At 42.9% G+C, this 26,370-nt stretch overlaps 1 protein-coding gene across 2 annotated transcripts in view; it reads right to left on the bottom strand.

The window, feature by feature from the left end:
* The window catches only part of ZEB2 (zinc finger E-box binding homeobox 2), a 203,720-nt gene that overhangs the window by 25,441 nt on the left and 151,909 nt on the right, over window positions 1-26,370 (bottom strand). For both annotated transcript variants that reach the window (XM_066611927.1, XM_066611929.1), the window contains 4 exons: window positions 19,244-19,315; window positions 7,665-7,853; window positions 6,773-6,987; window positions 4,087-4,195 (listed from right to left, as the gene is read on the bottom strand). In XM_066611927.1, coding sequence (XP_066468024.1) covers window positions 4,087-4,195; window positions 6,773-6,987; window positions 7,665-7,853; window positions 19,244-19,315 — 585 coding nt within the window. The remainder of the gene's footprint in view (window positions 1-4,086; window positions 4,196-6,772; window positions 6,988-7,664; window positions 7,854-19,243; window positions 19,316-26,370) is intronic.

Raw genomic sequence — 26,370 nt, forward strand, 5'->3', positions numbered from 1 at the left:
TCCACCTTCTTAACATGTTCCTTGTGCAGTTTTTTTTTCAAAAGTAGAGATGCAGAACTTCCAGTTTTATTTTCAAGGACTGTGCAAATGAAGGAGCATTTTTATTCACTCAGGGCCCAATTCTATCCAATTTTCCAGTGCAGGTGCAGTTGTGCCAGTGGGGTGCGCACTGCATCCTGTGGTGGAGAGGCAGTCACTGGGGCCTTCTTAAGGAGCTGCATTGTGGCTGCACTGGAGCTGGAAAGTTGGTGGTTGAGCACTATCCCACTTTCCAGCTCTGGTGCAGCCACAATGCAGCTTTCAGGTAAGGGAACAAATGCTCCCATACTTTGAGGATGCCTCTGTGCCTGCTCCCCCCCACAGGATGCAGCACATGCCCCGTTGGCACAGCTGCACTGGCACTGGAAAATTGGATAGGATTGGGCCCTAAGTCTTTTGAAATAAGTCCTGCACTTCCACATTTGAAGAAGCTGCGCAAGGAGCAAGTTGAGGGTCGGTGCAGAGGCCACAGTGGCAGACCCAAGGCAGTATTCCAGGTAATGCCATTCCTGGAACCAGGGAACAATGGATGGGACTGTTACATGTGAGGAAATGAGGGTAGAAGAAAAAAGAAGAACACACACAAATCCAAATTGATGGTGATTCCATGGTCTCGTCACTGTGCCTGAACCAGGCCATAATGTGGTGGTGTTTCTCTCTTATGTTTTCTCTCCCTGCTTTAGGAACATCCTAAATTAGCATGTGTTTACTAGTTCCTAGCATCTGAAGGCTGTAACTGTCTCTCTTCTGAACTGAACCACACAGAGCATTCTAGCTATTTACTCCTCCTACACACAGCATGACTATTGTCCTCTTTTCCCTTAACCTAACCCTTTTGCCTATTGGCAGATGTCGATCAGAGCAACAGCAAACAAAGGAAGATCACAGCAGAAGATCATGCAAAGCACCTGATCTAAGAACTTCGTGGAAGGAGGGAACATCTCATGGGACTTTATCTGGATGTGCTGAACAAAATTAAAGGTAGTTTTCCTCCCACTTTCTCCAGTTACCCAAAATTCCAGACTGGGTCCAGCATTCACTTATCCAAAGCAACAGTCCATTATATCACTCTGCACTCAGTATACTCATCGGGGAGCTGCAGCCAATCCTAGTTCCCTGATAAATATAGTTGAATGATATGTTCATGTTTGTTGTGTTTATACTTTCATTTTTACATGTATATGCACAACATTCTATCATTACACCTTTAAAAATGTAATGTATAAAGCAGTGGTTTTCAACCACTGTGACGCGGCACACTGGTGTGCTGTGAGGCTGCCTCAGGTGTGCCGCAGGGCCAAGGAGTCAGGCAGCAGCAGCAGCAGCTACCTGCATGAGAGAAGTGGCAGTAGGAGAAAAAGGAGCAGCCGCACAGGGGCTTGGATGCTCCTGCTGGTGCCTGCCCCGCGTGCTGATTGGGCAGGCAGCCAGGCAGCTAGAAAAGCCTGGAAGAGTGGGTGGGAACATGGAGGGAGTGAGAGCAAGCGGCAAGAGCGAGGAGCAAGCCTGAAGGTGGAAGCAGGTAGGAGCCAGAAGCAGCTGGCTGGAAGAGGATCGTGGAGAAACCCTTTTCCTTGCCAGCAATGCCCCAAAGTGACCCTGCCTTCGTTGCCTCCCCTGGCAAGACTTTGGCAGGAAGGGTGCTGGGTCACAATCCTATCCACACATACCTAGGAGTAAGCTCCATTGACTATAATGGGGCTTACTTCTGAGTTGACGTACAGAGGCTTGGTCGCACTCTTTCTTGTTTACATGAGCAGCCAAGTGATGCTTTTCTCTTCTCCCCTGCCCCACCTCCTCTCCTCCTGCACACACATCCCCCCATCATAACTGCAGTTAACCCCTCTGACTGCCCCTCCCAACCCCTCCCTCTTCCCCACCTTCCTAAGTTCAAAACAGTTGCCTCCCATTCTCTCTCTCTCTCTCTCTCTCTCTCTCCCCCACCCCAGTGAATCCTGCACTTGTTTCAGTCACATGCCCTCACTGCCCCTCACACCCCCCCCCTATTTCTCCAGTATGCTCAGTCTCATCTCTCTTTACCAGCACCTCCTGGCATCTCAGAGCATATCAGTTGATAACAGTTTGAACAGACCTGCTTCAAAACATTGTTCTTCCTTTCCAGAAACCACATACACCTCCCTCTCCAAGCTTCTGGGGAATTTCTTTCATTGTCATGTAATGATCTGAGGCTGCAATCCTAACCACACTTTCCTGAGAGTAAGCCCCATTGAACAAAATAGGACTTACTTCTGAGTAGATCTGGTTAGGCTTGTGCCCTTAATTATATTAATTAAATTAATTATAACATAATAATGTAATTAAAAACTAGTAGTGTGCCTTGACAACTTTAGTGCCATGTCAGTGTGCTGTGAGCTGAAAAAGGTTGAATATGGCTGGTATAAAGAGTCCTAAGCTACCAAGCTCACCAGGTGGTGCCTTGGGTCAGTCAGTATAGGTGTCACAACAAACCAGTTTGTGGTAATGAGAACAGGCTGTGGTGAACCTCAGGTTTACATGCCCACTGCTCACCTTGCTTCCTCCTTTATGGATGACAAGAACAGCATGGAAGCTTCCATTTGTAATAAACCATAGTTAACAAACCAGGATATCAAGCTAGAATCTGAGGAGGGAAGTGGGGTTGGGGAAACACATGAGCTCAAGGCTTGCCACAGCGTGGTCTTGTCACAACAAACAATGGTTTGTTCTGAGGATCTAAGCCTCTGAACAGAGGTTCTCTCTCAGTATAAGCTACCATAGAAGATTGTTCTGTAGTTAAAGAGCTGCTCTGTATTTCTTGGAAGAAGGATTAGCTTCAAATGTAATAAAATACAGTAATATGAATGAGGTGGCCATTCCAAGTAAGGGACTTTAATGTGTCTGACAGCCCAATCCTATAGGACAGCCCTGCCCCAATGCAGCCACACCATTACAGCGTATACTGCACCCTGCTGGGGTGGGGGGAATCACAGAGGTCTCCTCTAGTTAAGAGAATATTTGTTCCCTTAAGCAGGGGTAAGCCTCCATTAGCCCAATGCAGTGCTTTTCAACCTTTTTCATCTCACAGCACACTGACAAGGTACTAAAATGGTCAAGGCTCACCATCGGTCCTTTGACAATTGACAAGGCACACTGTACTGCCAGCAGGGGGCTCATTTCCCCAGTGGCCCTACTAATAGATGATCCTTCCCCAAACCGGCACACCAGTGTGCCATGGCACAGTGGTTGGAAATGGCTGGCCCAATGGGTCACCTCAGATCCAAGCTGGCTAATTTTTCTGGTGCAGGTCCTAAGTGAATAAGGGAGGGGAAAATGAGGGGGAAGGGATGAATGTCACTGCCACTGATATTAGCCTTGTTCTGCCCACCAATTTGCCCCTCCCCTTCCAGATACTCCCATGTTCCTCTCCCTCCCCACCTCATTCCTGAATCACTCATTCTGCCCCAACTGCTGCCTTATCAGCTCTGGTGGGGGCAGCAGGCTCCAGTGGTGAGGATGTGGTGCTGATGCCTCTTGCAACAGCACTCACAAAATGGCCAGCTGCACTGCACTGCACGTGCCAATGGCAGCCATTTTAACAATAGTGGAACACTTTTAGGACTGGACTGTAAGAGACCTTGTGCTGTGTCAGACTATACAATGGGAGGAAAGGCATTAATATGGTTAATCTTTAGGATTGCTTGTCTTTTTTAAATCAAAGGTCTATCATAAAATGGAGCATCTAAGAGCCAAATGAACAAGAATTTCTGAATTCTTCTGAGTAGGAATAGCTTCAGAAAGCAATTAGGGTTTAATTAATTAATTAATTAATCAATTAATCAATCAATTAATTAATTAGGTGATAAGCTTTGCAACTTGGAAAATCTTCTGTAGAGCTCAAGTTGTAGTTTTTAGAGCAGCATGCAAAATGAGAATGAGTCAGATATAATTTATGATGTACCTTGGTTTCACTAAAAACACTACAAATTTTAAGGAATATTTTCTCAAAGTAGAAAATCTCAGCTCATTAAATGAAATGCAAATGAGAACCCTGGCACCTTGGCTACTCACCACTGTGGATTCGCAGGTGTTCCTTCAGATGGTGTTTATATTTGAAGGCCTTGCCACACTCTGTACACTTGAACTTACGATTGCCTGCTCCTTGGGTCAGCATTTGGTGCTAGAAGAGTAAAGTCACCATGTAAATTTCAAGTAAAGTAAAGCTGAGTTCTCACAAGTCATTCATGTGTGGGTGTGAGAGAGCGAGAGTGAGAGAGAGATATATATTTCCTTTTAAGAAAATAATTACAGCAGTTTTCATTTATTTGTCAGCTTAAAAGAACTTCATGTGTATTTATTTGTATCACCAGTGCTGCCATAAAAATAAAAATGTTGGCGGTAAACTTCAGGCAAATTTGAACACACCACCAGCATTTGCTTTGGAAATCTAGGTCTTCTGTCAACACTATAACTTATTAATGCAATATATATGCAGAGGAATTTGTAAATTTTTAAAAAATGACATTTAGATTTGCCAATCTTCTCAGCTATAGATTGCAAATTTAGATTGCAAAGACATTTAGATTTGCAATCTTCTCAGCTATATATATATATGATTCTTCACAACAGAGCTTTAAAGACATTGTGGGCACAATCCTAACCATGTCTACTCAGAAGTAAACCCTATTTTGTTCAATGGGGCTTACTCTCAGGAAAGTGTGGTTAGGATTGTAGCCTTTGTTTACTATGCATCTGAACCGTGTAGCTGTGTGATTATAAGTAATTTCATTTATTATCACATGCAAGACGTGGTAGTGGCTGGAAAAATACACACATACATCCTAATCAGAGAGTTAAACTATTTTTCTGTGTCTTTCTTTTTCTACTCCTTTGGAGCAATGCGAAGGAATAGGGCAAAACAGAGAGAAAAGTTGGCAGAAAGGACCAGTTAAAAAGCAGCATAAAGATAGAATCAACACAGCTGACCTTTCTGAACAAGCAAGTGCTTCGACTTTGAATTCTGACCAAAAAAAAAAAAAATGGCTACAGTCATCTAGTCTGGATGTTCAAGGTAGGAGGTCAGCCTTTTTCTCCCCTCCTAAGCAGCAATGACACAAAAGCCTATTGCAGAAAAAGACAGCAGAGAAACGGTATGACAACTGCTAGGGTGTGCTGAATCTTCCCACATTCCTAGTGAGACAGATGGTGTTACATGGGACACAGGGAGGGTTGTTCAAACAGCAGCAACCTTCAAAGATCAAGCAGAACCCAGCCCGCCGAGCGCCATTGAGGGACCAGCGCTCATATGTTGCTGAGTTGCATAAACAAACAGCAACAGCTGCTTTGTCTCCCCCCACAGCCCTCAGAGGACTACTATAAACTTTAGTTGTGCCACTGTTAATATGATACAATCATTTTAATTTACTAATTGTAAATGCCATGAGCAAATGAGGGGACTTTTCAACACCAAAGCTACCATTCGTAATGCGCCAACACAATCACACTCTTGCATGTGAAATTTAAGGCAGTTATGTTGGATAAATATCCAGCCATTTTCCCCCTTGTGTTTTGATAGTAAGAAGGAACAGGGAAGAGAGAGGAAAAGGCACACTATCTCCCAATTTCTCAGGAACAGAGAAAAGCTACAGATTAATAACACAATCTACTCTTTAAAATGAAATGTTTTGATAAGCCTTGTTGGAATCATATTTTATCGATTACAGAGATCTAGTGAGAGATAGTGAGCTAATTATCAAATTGCTTGATTAGAAGGTGGGCCTGATGTACATTTGTCTAATTAGACACATCTTTTATTGAAAAATGCCTGTCAGGATAAACCTAGATGAGTATTATTTTACTTTAGGAAAAAGAAATGATTTGTATAATTCCAACGTAATTGGACACAATGCACAAAACTTAATATTCCCATTTGGGTAACTATTGCAACGCACCTTAATAAAACTTTTAAGTAGCAACTCTTTAGAGAGTGCAAAAATATACCTTTGGCATGTAAAGAACTTTATAATACAATGCTTTTGAGTAATTAGATTATAACTGTCACAAAGCTTAATCATATGTTTAAAACAGACACATATTATTTGATTAACTCTCATGCATATCTGATCAAGGAAGCATTTTGCTTTATAACAGATATGCTGCTGGGATGTATAAATGTAAGAAATGGTGGATTCCTAACGTGATCATACGTTATTAAAACAGTCATAAAGCATGTAACATATGTGCAATACGACTGACTCAAAAAATATAAACCTGTCCTTAAAAATGAGATGAAAAGTATACATGAAGAAAGAGTTTATTGGAATATTAAAAAGTAAGGAATGACAGAAAATGAGTTTAGCAGTTCTTTGAGATCCTATGTGGGGAAAAAATGCAAATAGTTTTTGAAGTGAAAAATGGAATTAAAATTGCTGAGATGTTTAATAATGTATAATTAAAATGCCACAATTTCATTCACATTTTGAGGAACATAAAAAAACAAAACTAAAGTCAAGTTAAAGTGCAAATAAAATTTCTAAATTAGAAATTAACACACTCATTCGATCGTGAACATAAGACTATTAAATCATATTAGAAGAGACCATCAAAAAATCATTTAGACCTCAATTAAAGCTATTACCATTAAAAGATCTGCATCTTCAAAATGCCATGAAAAATTAATAATGATTGCCAATCAAAGCAATATCATTTCTCTAAGGGGTTATTATAGAATGAAATCACTTAAAACAAGCCCCCCCACCTGATCTGTCCCTGGTTTGTGCGTCACCATATGCCGCTCGAGCTGGGTGCGGTAGGCAAAAGTGTAGTTACAGAGAGGGCAAGGAAAGTTCTCCTCGTTCTTCTCATGGCGGTACTTGATGTGCTCCTTCAGTGATGTCAAACGCTTGTAGCCCCGGTCGCAGTAGGGGCAGGTCAGCAGTTGGGCAAAAGCATCTGGAGTTCCAGGTGGCAGGTCTGTAGCCGAGAGACGAGAGAGAAAGAAGCAGGCCAAAAGGTCAGTAAATCAATGGCAGCTAATGGGCTTATTGCCCAGGATGGATTGACAAGAATCACTGCAATCTGCCTACACTAGAGTGCCATGATTTCTACCAAGCAAATCACATTAATCACTTTTACACACTCAGGACAAACTTGTATGAAGCATTTGAAAATTAATTCAAAACTTTGGTCTGGTCTATTGTAAGTCTGTAATCTCTTTTTACTCTGATTTATTGTTGTTGTATACTTAATTACCATTCTGCTGTCTCCATACACAGCACCATCCAGTTCATCTTTATGGGTACTTTTTCGGTTACTTATTAAGAAGCGAAAGACTTAACAGTTAGCAATTTTTAATTTGTCCCATTAAAAATACCAATCATTACCAAACTAAACTTAAAGCAAGAACACTAGTCCTTTAAAACGTAACCCTTGTCTCTGCTATTTATTTCACCTACAGAACAGTCTGAATTTGCTGACTAAAAAAGAAATCACAATACGCTGAAATTACAGTCCCAATCTTTGCTCATGAAATTCCATGCTTCTGCAGCTGTTCTTCAATTTTAAGGTAAACACCCAGGCATGTAGTGCATTTATAATTGCAACAGCTGCAAGAGGTCAGAAGCCCAGCTAAAAATGAATTCCATCCTTACCATTTTCTTCTTGCCCATTGGCCTCTGGAGTGCCAAGGCGAGACAGTTCCTCGGGGGCTTCTGGGTAAATAATGGCTGTATCACTGCGCTGTAGGTACTCCGCTATACTGACTGACTGTCCATCTCCTTCCTCCAGCTTTCTCTTGGCAAAATATTCTTCAAAGTCCGACGTGCAATTTGCATTCTTAACTAAAATGAAAAATGAACAGAGGAAAAAAGGAATGGTTTTGTGTGTATATGTTCTGGGGTTTTTTTAGAAGTCTATTTATGAGAGATACAAATTCTTTCATGTGCCATTCATCAATAAATGGTGCCCTGCATATGTCCCACTTTCACTGACAAAGATAAAAACAAAAGTACACTGTACAACTTTCTATGTTCGTGCCCACGATCTGAAAAAACTGGTTTTTTCACTTCCACATAATTTTGAAATCCTGTGCAACCTATTGTTACTTTACAAATATGATTCCCTAATAATTGACCTCAGGACTATTACTTGATGGAGCAATTCTGTTGTCTATTCTAAACTATTCCAATTGCGTTACCTCAGTTTCATCATAGGTTAATGGGTCATCCTGATTTTGGATGTTTTTTGGATTTAATTCTCTATAAATCCTTATCAGGTGGGGGCCAATCCTCTAGGGCCCAATCCTATCCAACTTTCCAGTGCTGATGCAGCCTCAATGCAGCCCAGACTTAAGGGAACAACTATTCCTGTGCCTTGAGGAGGCATCTAGATCTGCCCCCCCCCATCTCAGGCTGTAGCACACACCCTGTTGGCATGGCTGCATCAGCACTGGCAAGTTGGATAGGACTGGGCCCTTAATGCCCTAAAGGGGGTGCTGTGGCAGATTCAATCTCTCCTTGACAACAGACAAAAGTGGGTTACCTGCCCTCTCTTCCCTCAAGTCTATTGAGAAAGAACTAGTTATTCACATCAGTGCTGTGGGCAAGAATGCAGACCACAGAAAAACCACAGGTAGAGTGAGATAGACCTGCAACTTGCTAAGGGTTCAATTCTATCCAAGTTTCCAGCACTGATGCATCCAAAATAAAGCCCCAAGGTAAGGGAACAAACGCTCCTTTACTTTGAGGAGGCCTCCATGACACGTCACCCCACCCCAGCAGGATGTAGCACACGCTCCATTGTCAAGGCATGTATGGTTGCATCAGTGTTGGAAAGTTGGATAGGATTTGGTCCTCAGATAAGTAGAATTCTGAGCTGATTAGGATTCTATCCCAAGATAGATCCAAGCACAGAATAAGAAATGCTTAATTTCCCCCCCCCCCAAAAGAGAACAGTACTCAAATAAGCAACCCCTGAAATGATTTTACTAATACAGCCACATATTCCTGCAACACAACAATGTGAAGTAGGGCCTAAACAGTCTCCACTGAAGTTTTCCTTTTTTCCCAGTAATAAGTATAGCTTTAAAAAAATCAGTCTGCTAATTTTTTTAAAGTCATATTTTAGAAATTACATCTTCAAGACCCACATAATCAAAGACTCTTACTGGCACTTTTTACTGTCCATACATATTAAAAGTTTGCTACATTTATTTGATTAGGTCAGATTACAAACGGAGTACCATGATTAAAATATTTTCACAAAGTAACCAAAATAGAGATCATCTGGATTCTGCTCTCTCTAATAATAGCATAAATCAGCAGTATCTACCCTAAAATCAATGGAGCTGGATTGATAATTATACACTGACAGGAGCACTAGATTTACATCATTGTAACATAGAATGTGTGAGGAAACCAACAAACAGGGTTTCTGAAATATTTAGCATCTTTGCCTCAAGGCAACAAATGAAGGAGAAAATCCATTCTGGTACCATAGTGGTCAATGGCATTCGGGTAAAATCAACTCACACCTCTAGTTGCTGAAGAGTGGAATTTCACCATATTTTATATACAAAAATGGGTTACGGCAAAAATAATTTTTATAATAGCATCTAAAAGGAAATATCTAATTCTGCAAGAGAAAAAAAAATGGTCTACTAAAAATGTATAGCTTGCAACTACAAAATCCCAGGAGATGCCTTAATATCATTTACAGAAGGAAGCAATTCTGGCAATAGCCTCATGGATGTTGTTAATAAAAATGTTTCAGTTCCTGTCAATATGCAGCATCTTTCTTCAATGTACAACCTGCTGAGCTAAAGTTAAACACACACACAGTTCCTCAGATAAAGACCATGATTAAGATGGATGAATCAGATGGGAAAAAAATATGTACTAGCACCAAAAAAAGTGTTGGTTAATAGCAGTGGAAACAGAAATCTCTTCTTTATAAACATTACTGAAATGGTGCATGAAGCTAGAGGATAAATGAAAGAATGCCAGAAACTCTCCCCCCCCCCTCTCGGAAAAGCTAAGTCTATTTAACTGGCCACTAATATTCTTATCCCCCCCCAGTCCTTTTATACCCTTCATACTTCGCTCCATTATTATATGCCATAGCAAGGAATTTTCAGGAAATAATATTTTAAAAGCACACCTCCAATAAAGGTCCTTGGACTATTATACTAATATTTACCTCTCAACTACTTCAGATATTGGCCAGGATCCAAAAACCTTGAAACTAGTTCTGTACTCTCAGTGAGGCTTTAGACATGTGTTTCTGGAACAGCAACCCCACCTCCTGCTACAGGACAGACTATTTTTGAAACAGGGGAATTCCAAAAACAGCTTGCAATATGGCACTGGTAATATGCCCATTGTTTAAAGTGTGTGTGGGGGAGGGAGTAAAAATTTCACTGTGGATGGTCAAGACATTCATTCCTTTCTTTAAAATGGTTGCAGTACTCTTTGGATGCTTTTACACAAGCCAAATTGCCCCTTTTCTTGCTCAAGAGAGAACTGGCTTGCCCTACATAGGAAGATGACAAATCAGATGCTTAATGGTAATGTTTACTTGGGCTATTTGCAGTCCACTTTACCATCAACTATCACTTGTTTGCCATTGTGCCATATTTCTGGATACGGTATCAAATCAGTATGCTAATCTTCTTAGGCCAGAGGTTCCCAAACCATGCTGTTGGGTGCTGCAGCTAACTCACAGGGGCACCATGGGATGTCCCCAGTGGCCTCTGCTTCCTGGCTCTCCTGGTTGCCACCATCTTGGATCATGCAAGATCTCACCTGGGAGAGCTGGGAAGAAGAGGCCACTGTGAAATGAAGATGCAGTGACCACAGTAAGTTTGGGAAATGTTGTTGTTAGGCCTTCTCACAGTAACATAGCGATAGGTGGGCAGTCCGCCCTGGATGCTGTTATTAAGAGGATTCTAACGCAGGCATACACAGTAAAAAATACAAGGTTGCCTGCATTGCTTGCCTGCATCCTTCATTAAAGGAATTCATTGAATAAATTTAATGAAGAACCAACTGGCAATTGACGTGGACAGCCCTGTATATTTTACTATAAGGAAGGACGGACCAAAAGGCAAACACAGGCAGCCCTTCTCCCAGTAAAATATACAGATACAGCAGCCAAATCCTGCCACTACCATCTGGGGGGAGGGTGTTGTATAGAGGAGGAGATGACACCTGACCCAGGTGTCAAATGCACTAGCTACGCCTCTTCTCAATTCACTTTTCCCTTTATATTGCTCTCTTCTGTACTCAATGTTAATGGGGGGGGGGGGGCTGCTCACAAATGTTTCCAGGCCAACATAAGTACAATTATATAGGTTCTCAAGTACAATTGTACAAGTACAGTTATAAATACAATCACTTGTACAGTCTAATTAACATTAGATATTTTTGAAGTGAAACCCCCCACCCATGTTTTCCTAAGCAGTCAACATCCTGCTTAAACAGGTGGAATGCTGTTCAAAAGTCTTCCGAGATCTCAGCAAAAACAGAAATTATTCACAGTAAATTGATTACCTCTATTCTATTTTGAAAAAATGGGTAGCAAAACACAGTAAGTCATTCACAGTGGAGCCTATCCTCTACTGTTGCCCCACCAGGCCTCTGTTTCTTTAAAACCTGGGTTCCAGGTCCTCCAGATTCTGGAATTTTAAAACTACTTAGAAAACATGGGGTGAATCTGTCTACATTACAAATATAGTTTAGATTAGTTGAGGGGCTATGAGCTGGGTTACCATATGTTCCGGTTGGACTGGGATTGTCCCAGTTTAGCAATATTGTCCCAGCAACCCACCCAGTTTGAAATTCTGCCCTGGTTTCTGTCTTTGGGGTAGCCAGCCTTTTCTGCCATGGAACTGTGCTTGGCAGGTTCAGGGCCCCAGCCAGCCATGGGAGCACCGTCCTTAAGAACATAAGAACATAAGAACAGCCCCACTGGATCAGGCCATAGGCCCATCTAGTCCAGCTTCCTGTATCTCACAGCGGCCCACCAAATGCCCCAGGGAGCACACCAGATAACAAGAGACCTCATCCTGGTGCTCTTCCCTACATCTGGCATTCTGACTTAACCCATTCCTAAAATCAGGAGGTTGCGCATACACATCATGGCTTGTACCCCATAATGGATTTTTCCTCCAGAAACTCGTCCAATCCCCTTTTAAAGGCGTCTAGGCTAGACGCCAGCACCACATCCTGTGGCAAGGAGTTCCACAGACCGACCACGCGCTGAGTAAAGAAATATTTTCTTTTGTCTGTCCTAACCCGCCCAACACTCAATTTTAGTGGATGTCCCCTGGTTCTGGTATTATGTGAGAGTGTAAAGAGCATCTCCCTATCCACTCTGTCCATCCCCTGCATAATTTTGTATGTCTCAATCATGTCCCCCCTCAAGCGTCTCTTTTCTAGGCTGAAGAGGCCCAAACGCCGTAGCCTTTCCTCATAAGGAAGGTGCCCCAGCCCCGTAATCATCTTAGTCGCTCTCTTTTGCACCTTTTCCATTTCCACTATGTCTTTTTTGAGATGCGGCGACCAGAACTGGACACAATACTCCAGGTGTGGCCTTACCATAGATTTGTACAACGGCATTATAATACTAACCGTTTTGTTCTCAATACCCTTCCTAATGATCCCAAGCATAGAATTGGCCTTCTTCACTGCCACCGCACATTGGGTCGACACTTTCATCGACCTGTCCACCACCACCCCAAGATCTCTCTCCTGATCTGTCACAGACAGCTCAGAACCCATCAGCCTATATCTAAAGTTTTGATTTTTTGCCCCAATGTGCATGACTTTACACTTACTGACATTGAAGCGCATCTGCCATTTTGCTGCCCATTCTGCCATCCTTCGAGTAAGGCACCGCAGGCTGATTTGGCACAGCTGCCGGAGCTCCTGGGCAGCCAGCCAATGCATTGCTCAGCTGAGTCTCAGGCTGGCTGGAAGGGGCGAGGTCACCCAGGCTGGCAGGCTGGTTCAAAATGAGCCAGGGCACCAAGGGGAGAGGCCATTCCTGCAGCAGCAGCAGCTGTAACAGCTGGGGCCAACTTCTACCCTTCCTTGGTTTGTCCCTGGCCCTTGAAGGGGCAGGAGCCCCAAGTTCGGTCGACTGAACCTGGACCTGGAAAGTTCTGGGTTTGGTCTGGAAGCAAGGGGACCCCAGCCCAGTCTAGGAAAGTGGTGTAAGTGGCCCTCAGGACCTGGAGCATCCCTTTTTCTGAGCAGACACTTTGCCCACCCTATCCTACTATCCAGGACCCCAAAATAGCTCCAAACTGCCCAACGAGGTGCAGGCTTCCCCAACAGGGGTGTTACCCCTCCCCCACTAGGTGCCATGCCTGGCAATACTCCAATTGGTTCTGGTTTCAACTCTAAAAGTCTGGCTATGAGGTATTGAGTTGATTATTAACTGAGTTGATTATTATTACTGAGATGAATATCCTGAGGAGATTTCCCTCTAAATCAGGGATTTCCCTCTGAACTTTCAATTTTAGGTATCTTGGACCTTTAACAATTGTGTAGAAGAGAGAATTTCAGCAGGTGCAGCTTGTCATCTGATGACAAGCTGCACCTGCTGAAATTCCCTCTTCTGTACAATTGTTAAAGGTCCAAGATCCCTAAAATTGAAAGTTTGCCCACCCCTGCTCTAAATTATAATTCCAGTTCCCTGGCAGGCAGTGGGAAGGGGCTTACAGTGTTAAGAGAGAAAATGGATGAGGCAGGGACAGTCTATTCTGAACTTAAGTGGGCAGCAGTGAGTGAACTTGTCAGAGGGTATGTATATTTTTGGCCAGGCTGACAGCAGAAGCTTTCACAGGATTAAAAATGAGATTGAATCTGAAAGAGGTGGTACAGTTATATTATCTCTCATTTACATGCAAAACAAAATCATTGTCCCTTTGGCCTGAATATTCCCTTCCTTTCCTGTAGGCCCGTGATTTTCAACCTGTCTCATCTCATGGCATACTGGCAAGGCAATAAAATTGTCAAGGCACACCATCAGTCTTTTGACAATTGACAAGGCACACTGGCAATGGGGGCTCACATCCCCAATAGTTCTATTAATAAAGAACCCTCTCCCAAATTTCCGTGGCACACCTGAGGACCATTCATGGCACACCAATGTGTCATGGCACAGTGGTTGAAAATGGCTGCTGTAGGCCCTAACTGATGATCGTTCCACAAAAATGAAGAAATGGATGCTATGATAACAAATCATCCTTTTCTTCCTACCTGTTGTGTTAGATATTCAGTTTCCCCGTGTTGACCCGCAAATGATTTTGAAAGCTAGTTTTGCCCAGTAGGCCGTAATTTCCTTCTTTGATAGTAAATGTCTCTGAGGTTAAAAAACTTGTGGATTATTCTATTTCTGTGTATATTAAAGGAATTCAGGAGCTAAAACAAATGTTTATGTCTAAGTTATAAACCTTTACAACAGTGGGATTTACTGAGAAGCTAACAGATTCTTAACCGAAACAATGTTAGCACTGTGATGATATATTAAAATTTAATATAAATATCAAACGTCAACTATAAGCAGGTCAGTCACTTCAAAGTTTCTTTTGTGTTACATATGAGCATTTTGCTATCACTGAATAACAGATCAACACTGCAAACAAAAAATGTGATCATTTTTTTCTCACTGACTTTTTCTCTTTTTCAAGAGAAGGAGAGCATTCCCTCATACGCCCTTGTAAGTTTTCTGTGTATTCAGCCTCACTCATTCATTCCTTGTGCGCTTAAACTGCATGCAGAAATCACACTCCCATCTGTGAGTCAAGCTTTTTAGGAAGATGTAAAGTGAGTGACCTCACCAAAGAAACCTTGTTTTAATTAAGGACTGGGGCAGGGACTCCTTAAAGCCTAAGGTAGCATAACCTCATATGAGCATTAACTACACTAAGAAAAGGAGATATTTTAAGGAGACACTCAAGAGCTTGGGAGGCCGTTTATTTCTTGTGGGTGTGAGATGCTGTGAGATGGAGATAGCTGCCCCTAATCGGCAACAAAGCTAATAAAACCACAGCCTTCATTAAGCAGGAAGTGGCAGGCCCTGATTGGTACACACAGATTAGAGTCTCAAAACGATCAGTCCTTCCAACTTGCCAACTTTTACTTCTATTTCCCCTCTACAGGAAAGTTTTTTTTTCTTACGTTTTAAACAAATACTTAAAAGCTCAACAAGTGAATTTGTCTAATACTACTACTGAGAACAGAAATATCTACTGATAATTTGCTTATCTATTTCCTAAAAACGGTCTCAAAACCATGAAGCAGGGCCATTTGTGCGCGTGTGAAAAGTCAGTAAATTAATGCACCAAACTTGGTATAATTGGCCATGGCTATGAGACATCACCGCCATTTTGTGGTTGAGCTGATGTGCAAAACATTCCTGAAGGATCAGCAGTCAGATGTTTGCAACTCAGAAGCAGTTCTCATACTGGCAATACTAGTTTCATGAATGCTCTCATAAAATGGGAGAACAACTGGTAAGGTAGAAACCTTTATCTTGCTGTTAAGTTGAAATGCAGATGGCCCAATTCTATCAACTTTCCAGAGCTGGTGCAGTTGCAATGCAGCCCTGAGGTAAGGGAACAAATATTCCCTTACTATGAGGAGGCCTCCATGACTGTTCCCCCACCACAGGATGCAGGTACATGCCTCATTGCATGGGAAAGCTAGATAGGATTGGGCCCAAAATGTTGAAATATTCTGTCTCTGTGCTACTGGTGATCACTCAAAGTGAAAAAAGACCCAGAAAACCTATATAGCCAAGAATGCAGCCTAATTTAAAATGAATACAACTGTATATGCAGCTAGATATGTGTATGCCCCATATAGATCAACAGAACTTAGAAGAGACGCTGTGTGAGTCTAAGGCAGCCATTTTTAACCACTTTGCCAAGGCACACTGGTGTGCCGCAGACGGTCTGCAGGTGTGCCGCAGGAATTTGGGGGAAGATCATTTGTTATTAGGGCTACTGGGGGATGTGAGCCACTACTGTCAAGTGTGGTGTGCCTTGTCAATTGTCCAAAAACCGATGGTGTGCCTTGACAATTTTAGTGTCTTGTCAGTGTGCCATGAGATGAAAAAGGTTGAAAATCACTGGTCTAAGGTCTGGAAAAGCTTGGGCTTAAAGGAGGCTTGTGACTTCTGATTCAAATGTAACAGTTTCTTCTTGCAATAAGGTGCATAGTGGCTGATCCCAGCATGAAGATTCTTTATGTGTTGGCCTTCAAACATGGTGGTTGCTATATGGGCTTAACATCAAATGGAAACATCAAGTGGAAACACTTCATTTCCACTTATATCCCATATGGAACCATAATCTTTCAACTGAGCCTTCACAGAGCTGAGAGACCATTTCAGGCGATCCCAGAATCTTTTCTGTTGGCGAAACCATATAAATGAATAAGAATATCAGCAGAGAATCTAACTGTTCATTGTTGCTAGGTATTTCACAAAACTACACTTATTGCAGTTTGGTTGTGAGAAGGAAAATAAATGGCAGGAATGTCACAACATCTGATGGGAGAATATTAAAAAGTTTAACCATGATCCTTCATATAAATAGCCAGCTCTGTTTCTGAAATAAAATCCAGAATATAATCTGAAATGTTTAAGATGAAATTCTTAATCATATAATATGATGTCTGCTTTTTTAAAGAAAAAAAAACTTTGAAAAAATAAATGTTTCAAGAAGGGTGTTTCAAGTTCTGCACAGTGATATGTATGTAAAGAAAATATGTGACTTCATTTTCCTTTGCTGATTATTCTCCAATATACGTATAAGACCAATGTACTAAACAAGAAAGAAAATAACAAATAGTACAACCTCAGCACCAATATGTCTTTATTTTTCCATTATTTTTCCCCACAAGAATTAGGCAAGTCAGTTTGTTGTGATGTCTAATAAGAACATGTGGGTGTGAACCAGCATTAGAGATGTGTGAGTAATAGAATCTTTGTAACATTTGGGTGCCACCTTCTTTAACAACATTTCTAGTGGGCACTAAGAATAAGATTTCATAATGGAACATGAAAACAACTTAATTAGGATGGAAACTAGGGTAGGGTGAATATGGAATAACTGTTAGGGAGAATATGGAAGAATGGTTGTAGCTCACTGGAAAAGACATTTGCTTTCCTAACTGAGTAAGGGCGCAATCCTAACCCCTTATGTCAGTGCTTTCCGGCACTGGCATAGCAGTGCCAATGGCATGCGTGCTGCATCCTGCAGTTGGGTGTCACTCACAGAGGCCTCTTCAAAGTAAGGGAATGTTTGTTCCTTTACCTCAGAGCTGCATTGCCCTTATGCCAGTGCTGGAAAGCACTGACATACGGGGTTAGGATTGCGCCCTTAGCATCATACTGACATTCTCATGCCTCTAAACAGTCTTGGATTTTGAATATTAGGACTACAGGTGGTACTTTGTCAAGCACAGATGTCCCTCATTGTGGGCAATGGCTGCGATATAGGACTGGAACATGCAGGATACATCCACACTAACGAACCAATCCTATCCAAATTTCCAGCACTGGTGCAGCTGGAATTCAACCCCAAGATAGAGGACAAATGTGCCCTTGAAGAGGCCTCCGTGACTGGCCCCCCCCTCACCAAAGGACACAGAGCACACCTGATTGGTATGGCTGTATCAGCGCTGCAAAGTTGGATAGGATCGGACCCTCAATGTTGTACAATATGTAGTTTTGATAAACAAATACAGAAAAAGATTTGAACACTGGCAAACTGCTTTCGGTGCTTCAAAATAAATAAACGAAACTATTTTTCGTATTTTTCAGCCATACAAATGAAGCAAACAAGCTTCTTCAGCACCCAAATTCCTTTCTTTTAAGAACAAACATTCCAGAACAGACCACAAGTCCAACATCCTTTTCCCCAGGTGATCAACCAGTAGAGCATGAAGATAACAGTACTTTTCTGCTGTTGCTTCCAAACAACTGGTTTGCAGTGGCATACCAGCTTTGAAGATGCGTGTTTCATACAGCTACAGCGACTAATAGCCCCTACCTAGCCACCATGAATCCAATATTTTAAAGACCTCTAAGTGGTGGCCGTCATACCATCTTGTGACGGTGACTTCCATAAATTAGATGTTGTGTGAAGAAGTAATTTCTTTTGTCTGTCTTGAATCTGTTACTAGCTTATTTATTTATTTATTGGATTTGTATTCCGCCTTTGTCCCCAAAGGGCACCCAAGGTGGCTAACAATCACAGTTAAAATACAAAGCATAATAAAATGCAAATAAACATTAAAAAACAATTTAAAACAATTAAAACAAAATAAAATGCAGTCAGCAGATAAAAACACATAGTAAAAGACATAATATTTATTTATATAATTTCATTGGGTGAACCTCCCAATGAAATATTGAATATCATTGAAAATGAAGAAAAAGTGGTCTCTGTCCAGCTTCTTCACACCAAGAGTTGTTAAAACTGCAGAGACTCAAACTAAAGAGGCTTTATGAGACTTTGCTCATAAAGATGGTGCTCCAACCTCCTTATCTTCATCTTTTCACAAGTACAATTTCCTAATAAAAAGAATTAGGGAAAGTGGAAAAAACTGCTAGAAACAAAAATAATCTCATGTATGAACATGTCTAGTATGTGTTTGTAGATAGAAGTGCCAGTTTTTCTCTCTGAATTAAATGCTTGAGATGTCTGAAGTATGAACCCAATGTATTATGTCGGTTTACTGTTATTATAAAAATGATAGTCATCACCACTATCTAGTTGATCGTATACCTCTGTCACAAAAAGACAGCTCCAGCTACATTACATTCCAACATAGTCATCTTTGTTGGGGAAACATCTCCTTATAGTGCTGTAATCTATAAGCTCTCTTGGATGCAGTCACTACAAATGGGGCAGAGGCAGATGAAGGCAGGAACAAATTACAGTACTTCTTATCAAGCACCAATGAAACTACCGTAGCCACACTGATCTTTGTTCAAATGCCTTTGGCAACTTTTGGTCTCAAAAGTGGACCATTGGTTTGTATCAATGTGGAGCAATCGAGAAAAAGTAAAAATGCAGTTCATTGGGCCTATCTTAAAACTTTCAGCTAGGAAAGTCAAAGCATCTTTTTGATCTGTTCTTTTGTTTCCTTAAATAAATAAAGACATAAATAAAGGTACTACAAACCAAAAGTGGTTTCCAAAGGTCTTCCCTTACCTGTTCCATTGTTTCCAGTGGTCTGAATGGCAGCTTCAGGCCCCATGGTGTCATATTCCTCCTTCATTTCTTCTGCAATACAAAAATGCACATTATCAGTGTTAGCTCTCAGAAAGAGTAGCTTTCTAAAGCAGCAGGCAAAAGGTAGTCACAAGGCAGTCCAGAGAAAACTCAGGATAGTTGTAAACATGAATATGATCATGTTAGCTTAACACTAAGGACTGGTTCACACAATATGTTTTTTTCTTTATGTGAGCAAATCCAATTTTTATTGAGTATGCAGTTGTGTGAACAAGCATAACTTGTGTGTGATTTGGCAGTAATTCATGTGATTGTAGTGGTTTGGAAAAGGTACTGCCACAAACAGTTGCCTCTCACATCTATCCAAAGTAACATTGTTCAGCACTGAATACCCAAAGAAGATTGAGGCTGCTCATGCTGGGCAAAAACAGGTCAAGAGGAACGTCCTTTGGTAATTTTCTACAAATGTTACAAATGGCATAAAATGGCAGGACCAATATAGGAGTAATTATTAGCAAAAATACAAATAGTACCAATTGTCACAGTCCCTGGGACAAACTTTTTCAATAAACTTCCAAATCTGCCTAAGGGCTCAATCCTGACAACTACTTCATCTGGTGCAAGTCCCTTGCACCAGCCCAAGGGGGTTGCAAATGTGCCACAAAGCACATTTGCACTTCCTCGAGAGAAAGCCGTGCCGTCACACAGAGGTGCACCAGCCTGTGGAGGCTGACACAAGCCTCTGCACCAGCTTCCTTGGTGAGGCTTGCATTGGCCTGACTGGGCCGACACAAGCCTCTGGGGTGGGTGAGGAAGAGGCAGGGAGGAGGCAAGAGGGAGGCATTCCTGGGCAGGTGGTGAGCAGCTCTGGGGGCAGGTGGAGAGCGGGAGGTGGGGATGGGATCCAGCAGTTATACTGGATCCCAACCCCTGTTCCTGGGGAGTTCGGAGTGGCTTCAAGCCGCCCAGCTCTCCTCAGACTTGTGCCACCTCAGGAGATGGTGCAAGTCTAAGGAGACCCATAGGGGCCAGGGTGCCTTACCCAGGGTTAAAGGGGAAAGTTTCCCCTTGCCTCTGGCTGAGCCGCTTTGGGCCAATTTACTGCGCTGGTTACAGCGCATGTCTCTTGGCTTGCCTGTTCCAGTGCAGGAGATGATTGCACACTAAATTATTTAAATAAAGGACACACAGGCATATTAACACAGCAAATACAGTGCACAATTGAAAATACATATGAGAAGATTCTGAATGGTAACTTGGACAGTGAGTAGTTGGGGGTAAGACAGAGGTAACATTAACCATGGTTTATGTTAACAGTAGTTAAAAATCCACAGCATGGTATTCACTTTCAGATGTAGAAAGAGGTATACGTTTGCTTTTTTTTTCAAACCACTCAGGACACAGCTTTATGAGCTCTTAAATTCACCTCAGTATCCATAGTGCTGCAGCCTCTTGAGGCAGAATAGTGGCCCTAACTGTGGTTAGTCAATGGCCTGTTAATTCAAACATAACAGTAAACCACAGCTAACACCAACTGTGATTACAAACCAACTTGAAATTGTGGTTTCAGATTCTGGTTTATTTGCCCCAAACAAACCATAAGCCTGGCTGGCAGGCTTGGATTCAGACATAAGGCAATGCTATAACTTTGCTAGACAAGGCAAAGCCATAATTTGGCAAAATAAGCCATGGCTTTGCAGTGTTTGAGTCCAAACAGTCTAGCACAGCTGGATTATGTCCAAGGACACCTAGGGTAAAAGCTCAACAGGTGACCCTGGGTCTCTCTCTCAATCTAATATCATAGGTATGATGTGGAGAGCTAACTCTGTGCTGCCCTGAACTCCTTAGAGGAGGAGAGTAGTCTCTTTTTAGCCCATTACTTTTTCTTCAGAATAAAGGCTTCAATCAAATATTAGAGGAGTGCCCACTTTGGCACTTGCATGTTCTCAATTTGAAATATGTTAAAACATCACCTTAGTTTACTTTCATTGCTCATAGGAGCCTTGGGCAGCCCAATCCTGAGCTGCCTCAAGCGCCCAGGCTCGGTAGCACTGAAAAGGGCTGCCGCCAAATCCTGCACCTCCCACGCTACCGCGGGAGGCTCCTCAGGAGAAGGGGGCATTTGTCCCCTTCCTACGAGTAAGGGAAGCAGCCCCGCAGTGGGGTTACTCTCTTTAGTGCCGACCAAAAGGTTGGCACTAAAGTAAAGGCACTCGTGCAGAATGCGCAGCCCTCCACGAGTGCCCTGGATCCTGTGGAGCTCAGCTCTGCAGATCTGCTTCTCTCCCTCCCCCCAACATGCCTCCCACCTGCCCCCACTGGCCTCCCCCCTCCCCCATGCTCTCGTCCACGCCCCCGCCTCCCGTTCTGCAGTCTGACAGTCCGGGGGGCCGCTGAGACACGGAACCTGGGCCACCGCCCGGCGCTAGCCCAGCACTGGCCGGCACTGGGCTAGCACCAGTGGAAGACCGGTGGTAAGCCCCGCAAACATGCCTTATGGCACATTTGTGACTGGTCCACGGCACGGAGCCGTGCCGCAGACCACAGGATTGGGCTCTCAGTTATTTGAGATGCATTGTAGTAGCTACTTAACTACAGCTGATGTTCATAACACTTTTATCACAGCCCAATCGTATGCATGTCTTCTCAGAAGTATGTTACACTGAGTACAGTAGGGCTTGCTCCCAGGAAGTGTGTAGGTTTGCAGCCTTAATGTTATAGATTGTTGGCAGCACTGTTTATGTGAATGGAAACATGGAACCAAAGGACTAATGTTCGTTTGTGACATTTTGCTGCCCGAAGTGGTGCACCTTCCTTCCCTTATCTCTGTCATATATCAAATTACTCTCCCCCCCCACACACACACACAAACCCAGCTGTTTCTTTCTTTTAACCACTTCCCTTTCCTTCCTTTTCTATAGGACAGGAAGAACAAAAGCAAAGTACCACTCTTTTGCTGCAGGTCATCCATGGAGAGGATACTCTGTGTATGTATTGGATAGATAGACTGTCCTCCCGCTCCCAAGAATGGGCCCACAAACCCCAGCCTGAAGCAATCCTCTTTCATTCTGTTTCATGATAGGGCCTCCTTTGCAAGAGGCTGCACTATTAACTGGCCCTTGGACCAATGACTGGAGCAATTGTATTGAATGGTTGATTTACAAGATTTATACTCCTCTTTTCATGAAAGTACCAAAGCAGATAACACAAACAGCAGTTTAAAAACAAATCATAGAAACAAAACAAACATCAATATAGAAGAGAGTTAAAAATCTGTTTCAAGCAGAAAGAATTTCAGACTGCACCCAGAGATCGTCAGAGAAGGCGCTAGTCTAATATCTCTCAGAAGGGCATTCCACAGATAGGTCACAACCACAGAGAATGTCTTCTCTCTGGTCATGGCCTACTGAATTTTTGTTACCATAAATACAATGATTTTTTTAAACCAGGGGTGCCCAAACCCCGGCCCGTGGGCCACTTGCGGCCCGCTGCGGGTCCCCATCTGGCCCCCAGGGTGTCCCCCCACCTCCAATGGGCACTCGGCCCTCACCCCAGCCTGCGCTGGCCCGCCACACGAGCTCCGCGCCTTGCTTTCCCTCGCTGCCACTGAGCTCAGTGGCAGCGAAGGAAAGACGATCCCAGCCGGCTAGCAGGGCCTTTTATAGTGGGAAGGTAACGTGAGACTTGCAGGTCTCGCGTTACTTACCACTATAAAAGACCCTGCGCGCTTGCGTGCTAGTCTCCTTTCTTGCCCAGGGGCTGGGCTGGGCTGGGCTCTGCTCTGCTCTGCTCAGTTTGGCTCAGCTCCCCTCCCCTCTCCTTCCCTCCTGCAACCTGAGCCAGGGGGGAGAGAGAGAGAGATCACGAGGGAGGGGAACCCAGCCCAGCTCACAGCACGTCTCCCTCCGGAGCGAGGGAGGACTGGTTGGCTGACCAGCCAGGCAGGCAGGCAGGCAGCCCAGGCAAACGAAGGAGGGGAGGGCGGGGCAGGTGAGCAGGTGGGTATGTGAAAGTGTGGAAGATCCCCCCCTCCGTGTGTGTGTGTGTGTGTGTGAGTGAATGGGATCATAAACTGGCATGAAGATCCCCCCCTTACTAGGGTGGATGGGATCATAAACTGGATGGAATTCATTCATTCATTTTCGGGCTCTAATATATTCATTTACGTAAATTTATTTAAATTTGAAATGTAAATTAATTCTTTTTTTTCCGGCCCCCAACACAGTGTCAGAGAGATGTTGTGGCCCTCCTGCCAAAAACTTTGAGCACCCCTGTTTTAAACCAATGGACAGATTAATATGGGAAGAGGTGGTCCTCAAGTTAAGATGGTCTCAGGCCATTAAGGGTGCAATCCTGACGCAGGTTTGGGCTGGCACCAGGGTTGCAAACGTGACATAAGGCACATTTGCACCTCCTCAGGAGGAAGCCATGTCAACACAAGGAGATGCGCCGACATAAGGAGGCTGAATCCAGGCTCCATGGCAGCTTCCCTGCCGAATCTTGCATTGGCCCGGCCAGGAAGGAAAAAAGGTAGACAGGGAAAGCGAGGAGGAGGAGGGAGGGAGGTGTTCCTGGGTTGGGGGAGGACAGGCAGTGGGCAGCCCTGGGGCAGGTGGGTGGGGAGCGGGAGGCAGGGTTGGGAGCTGGCAGTTATGCCGGATCCCAACCCCCATTCTTGGGGAGAATGGAGCAGCTTGAAGCAGCTCCGTTCTCTTTGAACTTGTGCCACTTCTTGAGGTGGTGCAAGTCCGAGGAGACCCAGAGGCACAAGCGGCCCTTATCCGGAGGTAAGAGGAAATGTTTCCCTTTGTCTCTGGCTGAGCTGCTTGTGGATACAATCCTGTGCTGGATACAGCACAAGACTCTTGGCTTGCCTGTTCCAGCACAGGATAGGATTGCGCCCTAAGGGTTTTAACAGTCAAACCCAGCATTTTGAATTGAGTCCAGAAGCATATCAGGAGCCAGTAGAGCTGACACAAAATAAGTGAGTTTTGCACTATGTAGCTACCCCTGAAAGTAACCTAGCTGCCACATTCTGGCCCGACTGAAGCTTCCAGACCAGTTTCAGAGGAAGCACCATATAAAGTGCATCTCACTAACCCAGTCTGGATACAACTTTGCCAATAATACAAATCAAGAAACGCCCATCTAACACCAATCATCTATCAATAACAATAAGCAGCAATACATTAAGGTTCATATGGGAGGGTAACCAACTGGAATTAACCTCTGGAATTAATACAGATCCTCTCTATGCCATTTCTGCCCAATGTTGCATATATCCAACAGGGACCAAATGTGTACACCTGCGGGTCAGGCAAAACTGGGTTAACCTGTCTGACACCATAATCTTAGATATCCGCATCTACATACCTGTAACATCAGCATCACAAGCATCATGCCATGCTTTGTGACACTATGCTAACTTAGCTGCATTTTCAGCCTTAAACATTCATGCAGAAGCTTAGCATATCTTCACATCAGACTGTCAACTTTATCTAATGAGACTGCAGTAATGCAAGTTCTAGGGGTGATAGTATAAGCATTCCCATTCGCACCAATTTCTTGCAACGGAGAATATATTACAGTCTTTCCAAATAAGTCTTAGCCCCCAATATTTTCCTCTATTTCTTCCCCATCTGAATTCAGCATCCATATATCTTCAGAATACTTATGGATAATGGCTCTACAGGCAGGTGGGAAGCAGGAGGCAAGGCTGGGACCCGGCAGTTATGCCGGATCTAATCCTGTTCCCCGAGCAGCACTTCGAACTTGCGTCACCTTCTGAGGTGGCACAGGTCTGAGGAGACCCATTGGGGCTGCAGTGGTTTACCCAGGGGTAAGGGGAAGAGTTTCCCCTTACCTCCAGCTGAGCCAATTCCGGCCCCAATCTTGTGCTGGATACAGCGCAGGCCTCCTGGTCTGCCTGTTACAGTGCAGGATAGGATTGCGCTGCACAACAGTCAATGTTATTAAAATACTTTTTTGTACATGTAGCTTATTGCTTTTTAAAAAATAAATTTCTTTTTATAGTAAAGATTTTGATGATGACAGAAAGCGGTGTAACATTAATGTATTTCCATAATAATTATTGTAAGAAAAAGGAAGAACCAGGTGAACAGGCATAATGTATAATATCGTCATACTGTCGTATTCTTGTATCACATTTTATGAGCAATTGGTAGAATAACATGATATCATACTGTTCTAATCAAAACTAAAGCTGAAGTTATTTAATTCAAAGCTTTACAGCCAATATACACTATGGAACAACAAATATAAATTTTATTATTATGAGACAAATAAAAGCAACAACCTTGCTTTAAAATAAGCAGATAAATAAATGTTAATTTTTACAAATTATAACATTTAAATGTATTTGGCCTTTTGCCTTCTCTACAGAATTTTTTTTTTAACAGTAGTATCTTCATTCCAAAATCTTTTGAAAGATCCACACACAGGGTGCTAAAACGCTGTAGCTGTGATATTCTGCAACACAACTGTGGTATTTCAGATTACCAGAAAGCTGAATCAAGGTACAGTACTTGTGAGAGGTTTAGTGCTGGATATAAATATAGCTTGTGTGGATTTTTTTTTTTCTTCCTTGATCAGCTCATGTGATTTCTGGTAGAAAGGAGTCACAAGTTAGTTTCCATCTGAGGACATTTCTACCCAGTCACCAAGGAGAACACAGCTAACAGTTGCTTTTTTTCTTTTTCTTTTTTTCCTTTTTGCATAATAGTTGTAATGCTAAGATTTCGGGTGTGCTTCCTTCCTCATTGTAATTTTCTTCTGTAGTACAGAGAAGTTACATTATGATCTTGCTGCTTCCCAAAATCTAGTAAATGCCCAAACACATAGTATGGTGCTTCTTGTTTTATACAGGTTACAAAAGTGCATCCTGCAATTTGTTTCACGGGTGTGTGTGTGTGTGTGTGTGTGTGTGTGTGGTTCCTGCTGATCACCATCAAATTCCCTCTCAGTTACAAACTTGAGTTTGTACATAGTTTTTATCTAGGCATGATTTTAAAATAAAGTGAATTTTACTTCATGTCCCTCCATCTCACACACTCTATCTAAACAGAATAGTGTATCCTCTCTCTTAA

Source organism: Tiliqua scincoides, chromosome 1, assembly GCF_035046505.1.
Source record: "Tiliqua scincoides isolate rTilSci1 chromosome 1, rTilSci1.hap2, whole genome shotgun sequence".
NCBI classification, from domain to species: domain Eukaryota; kingdom Metazoa; phylum Chordata; class Lepidosauria; order Squamata; family Scincidae; genus Tiliqua; species Tiliqua scincoides.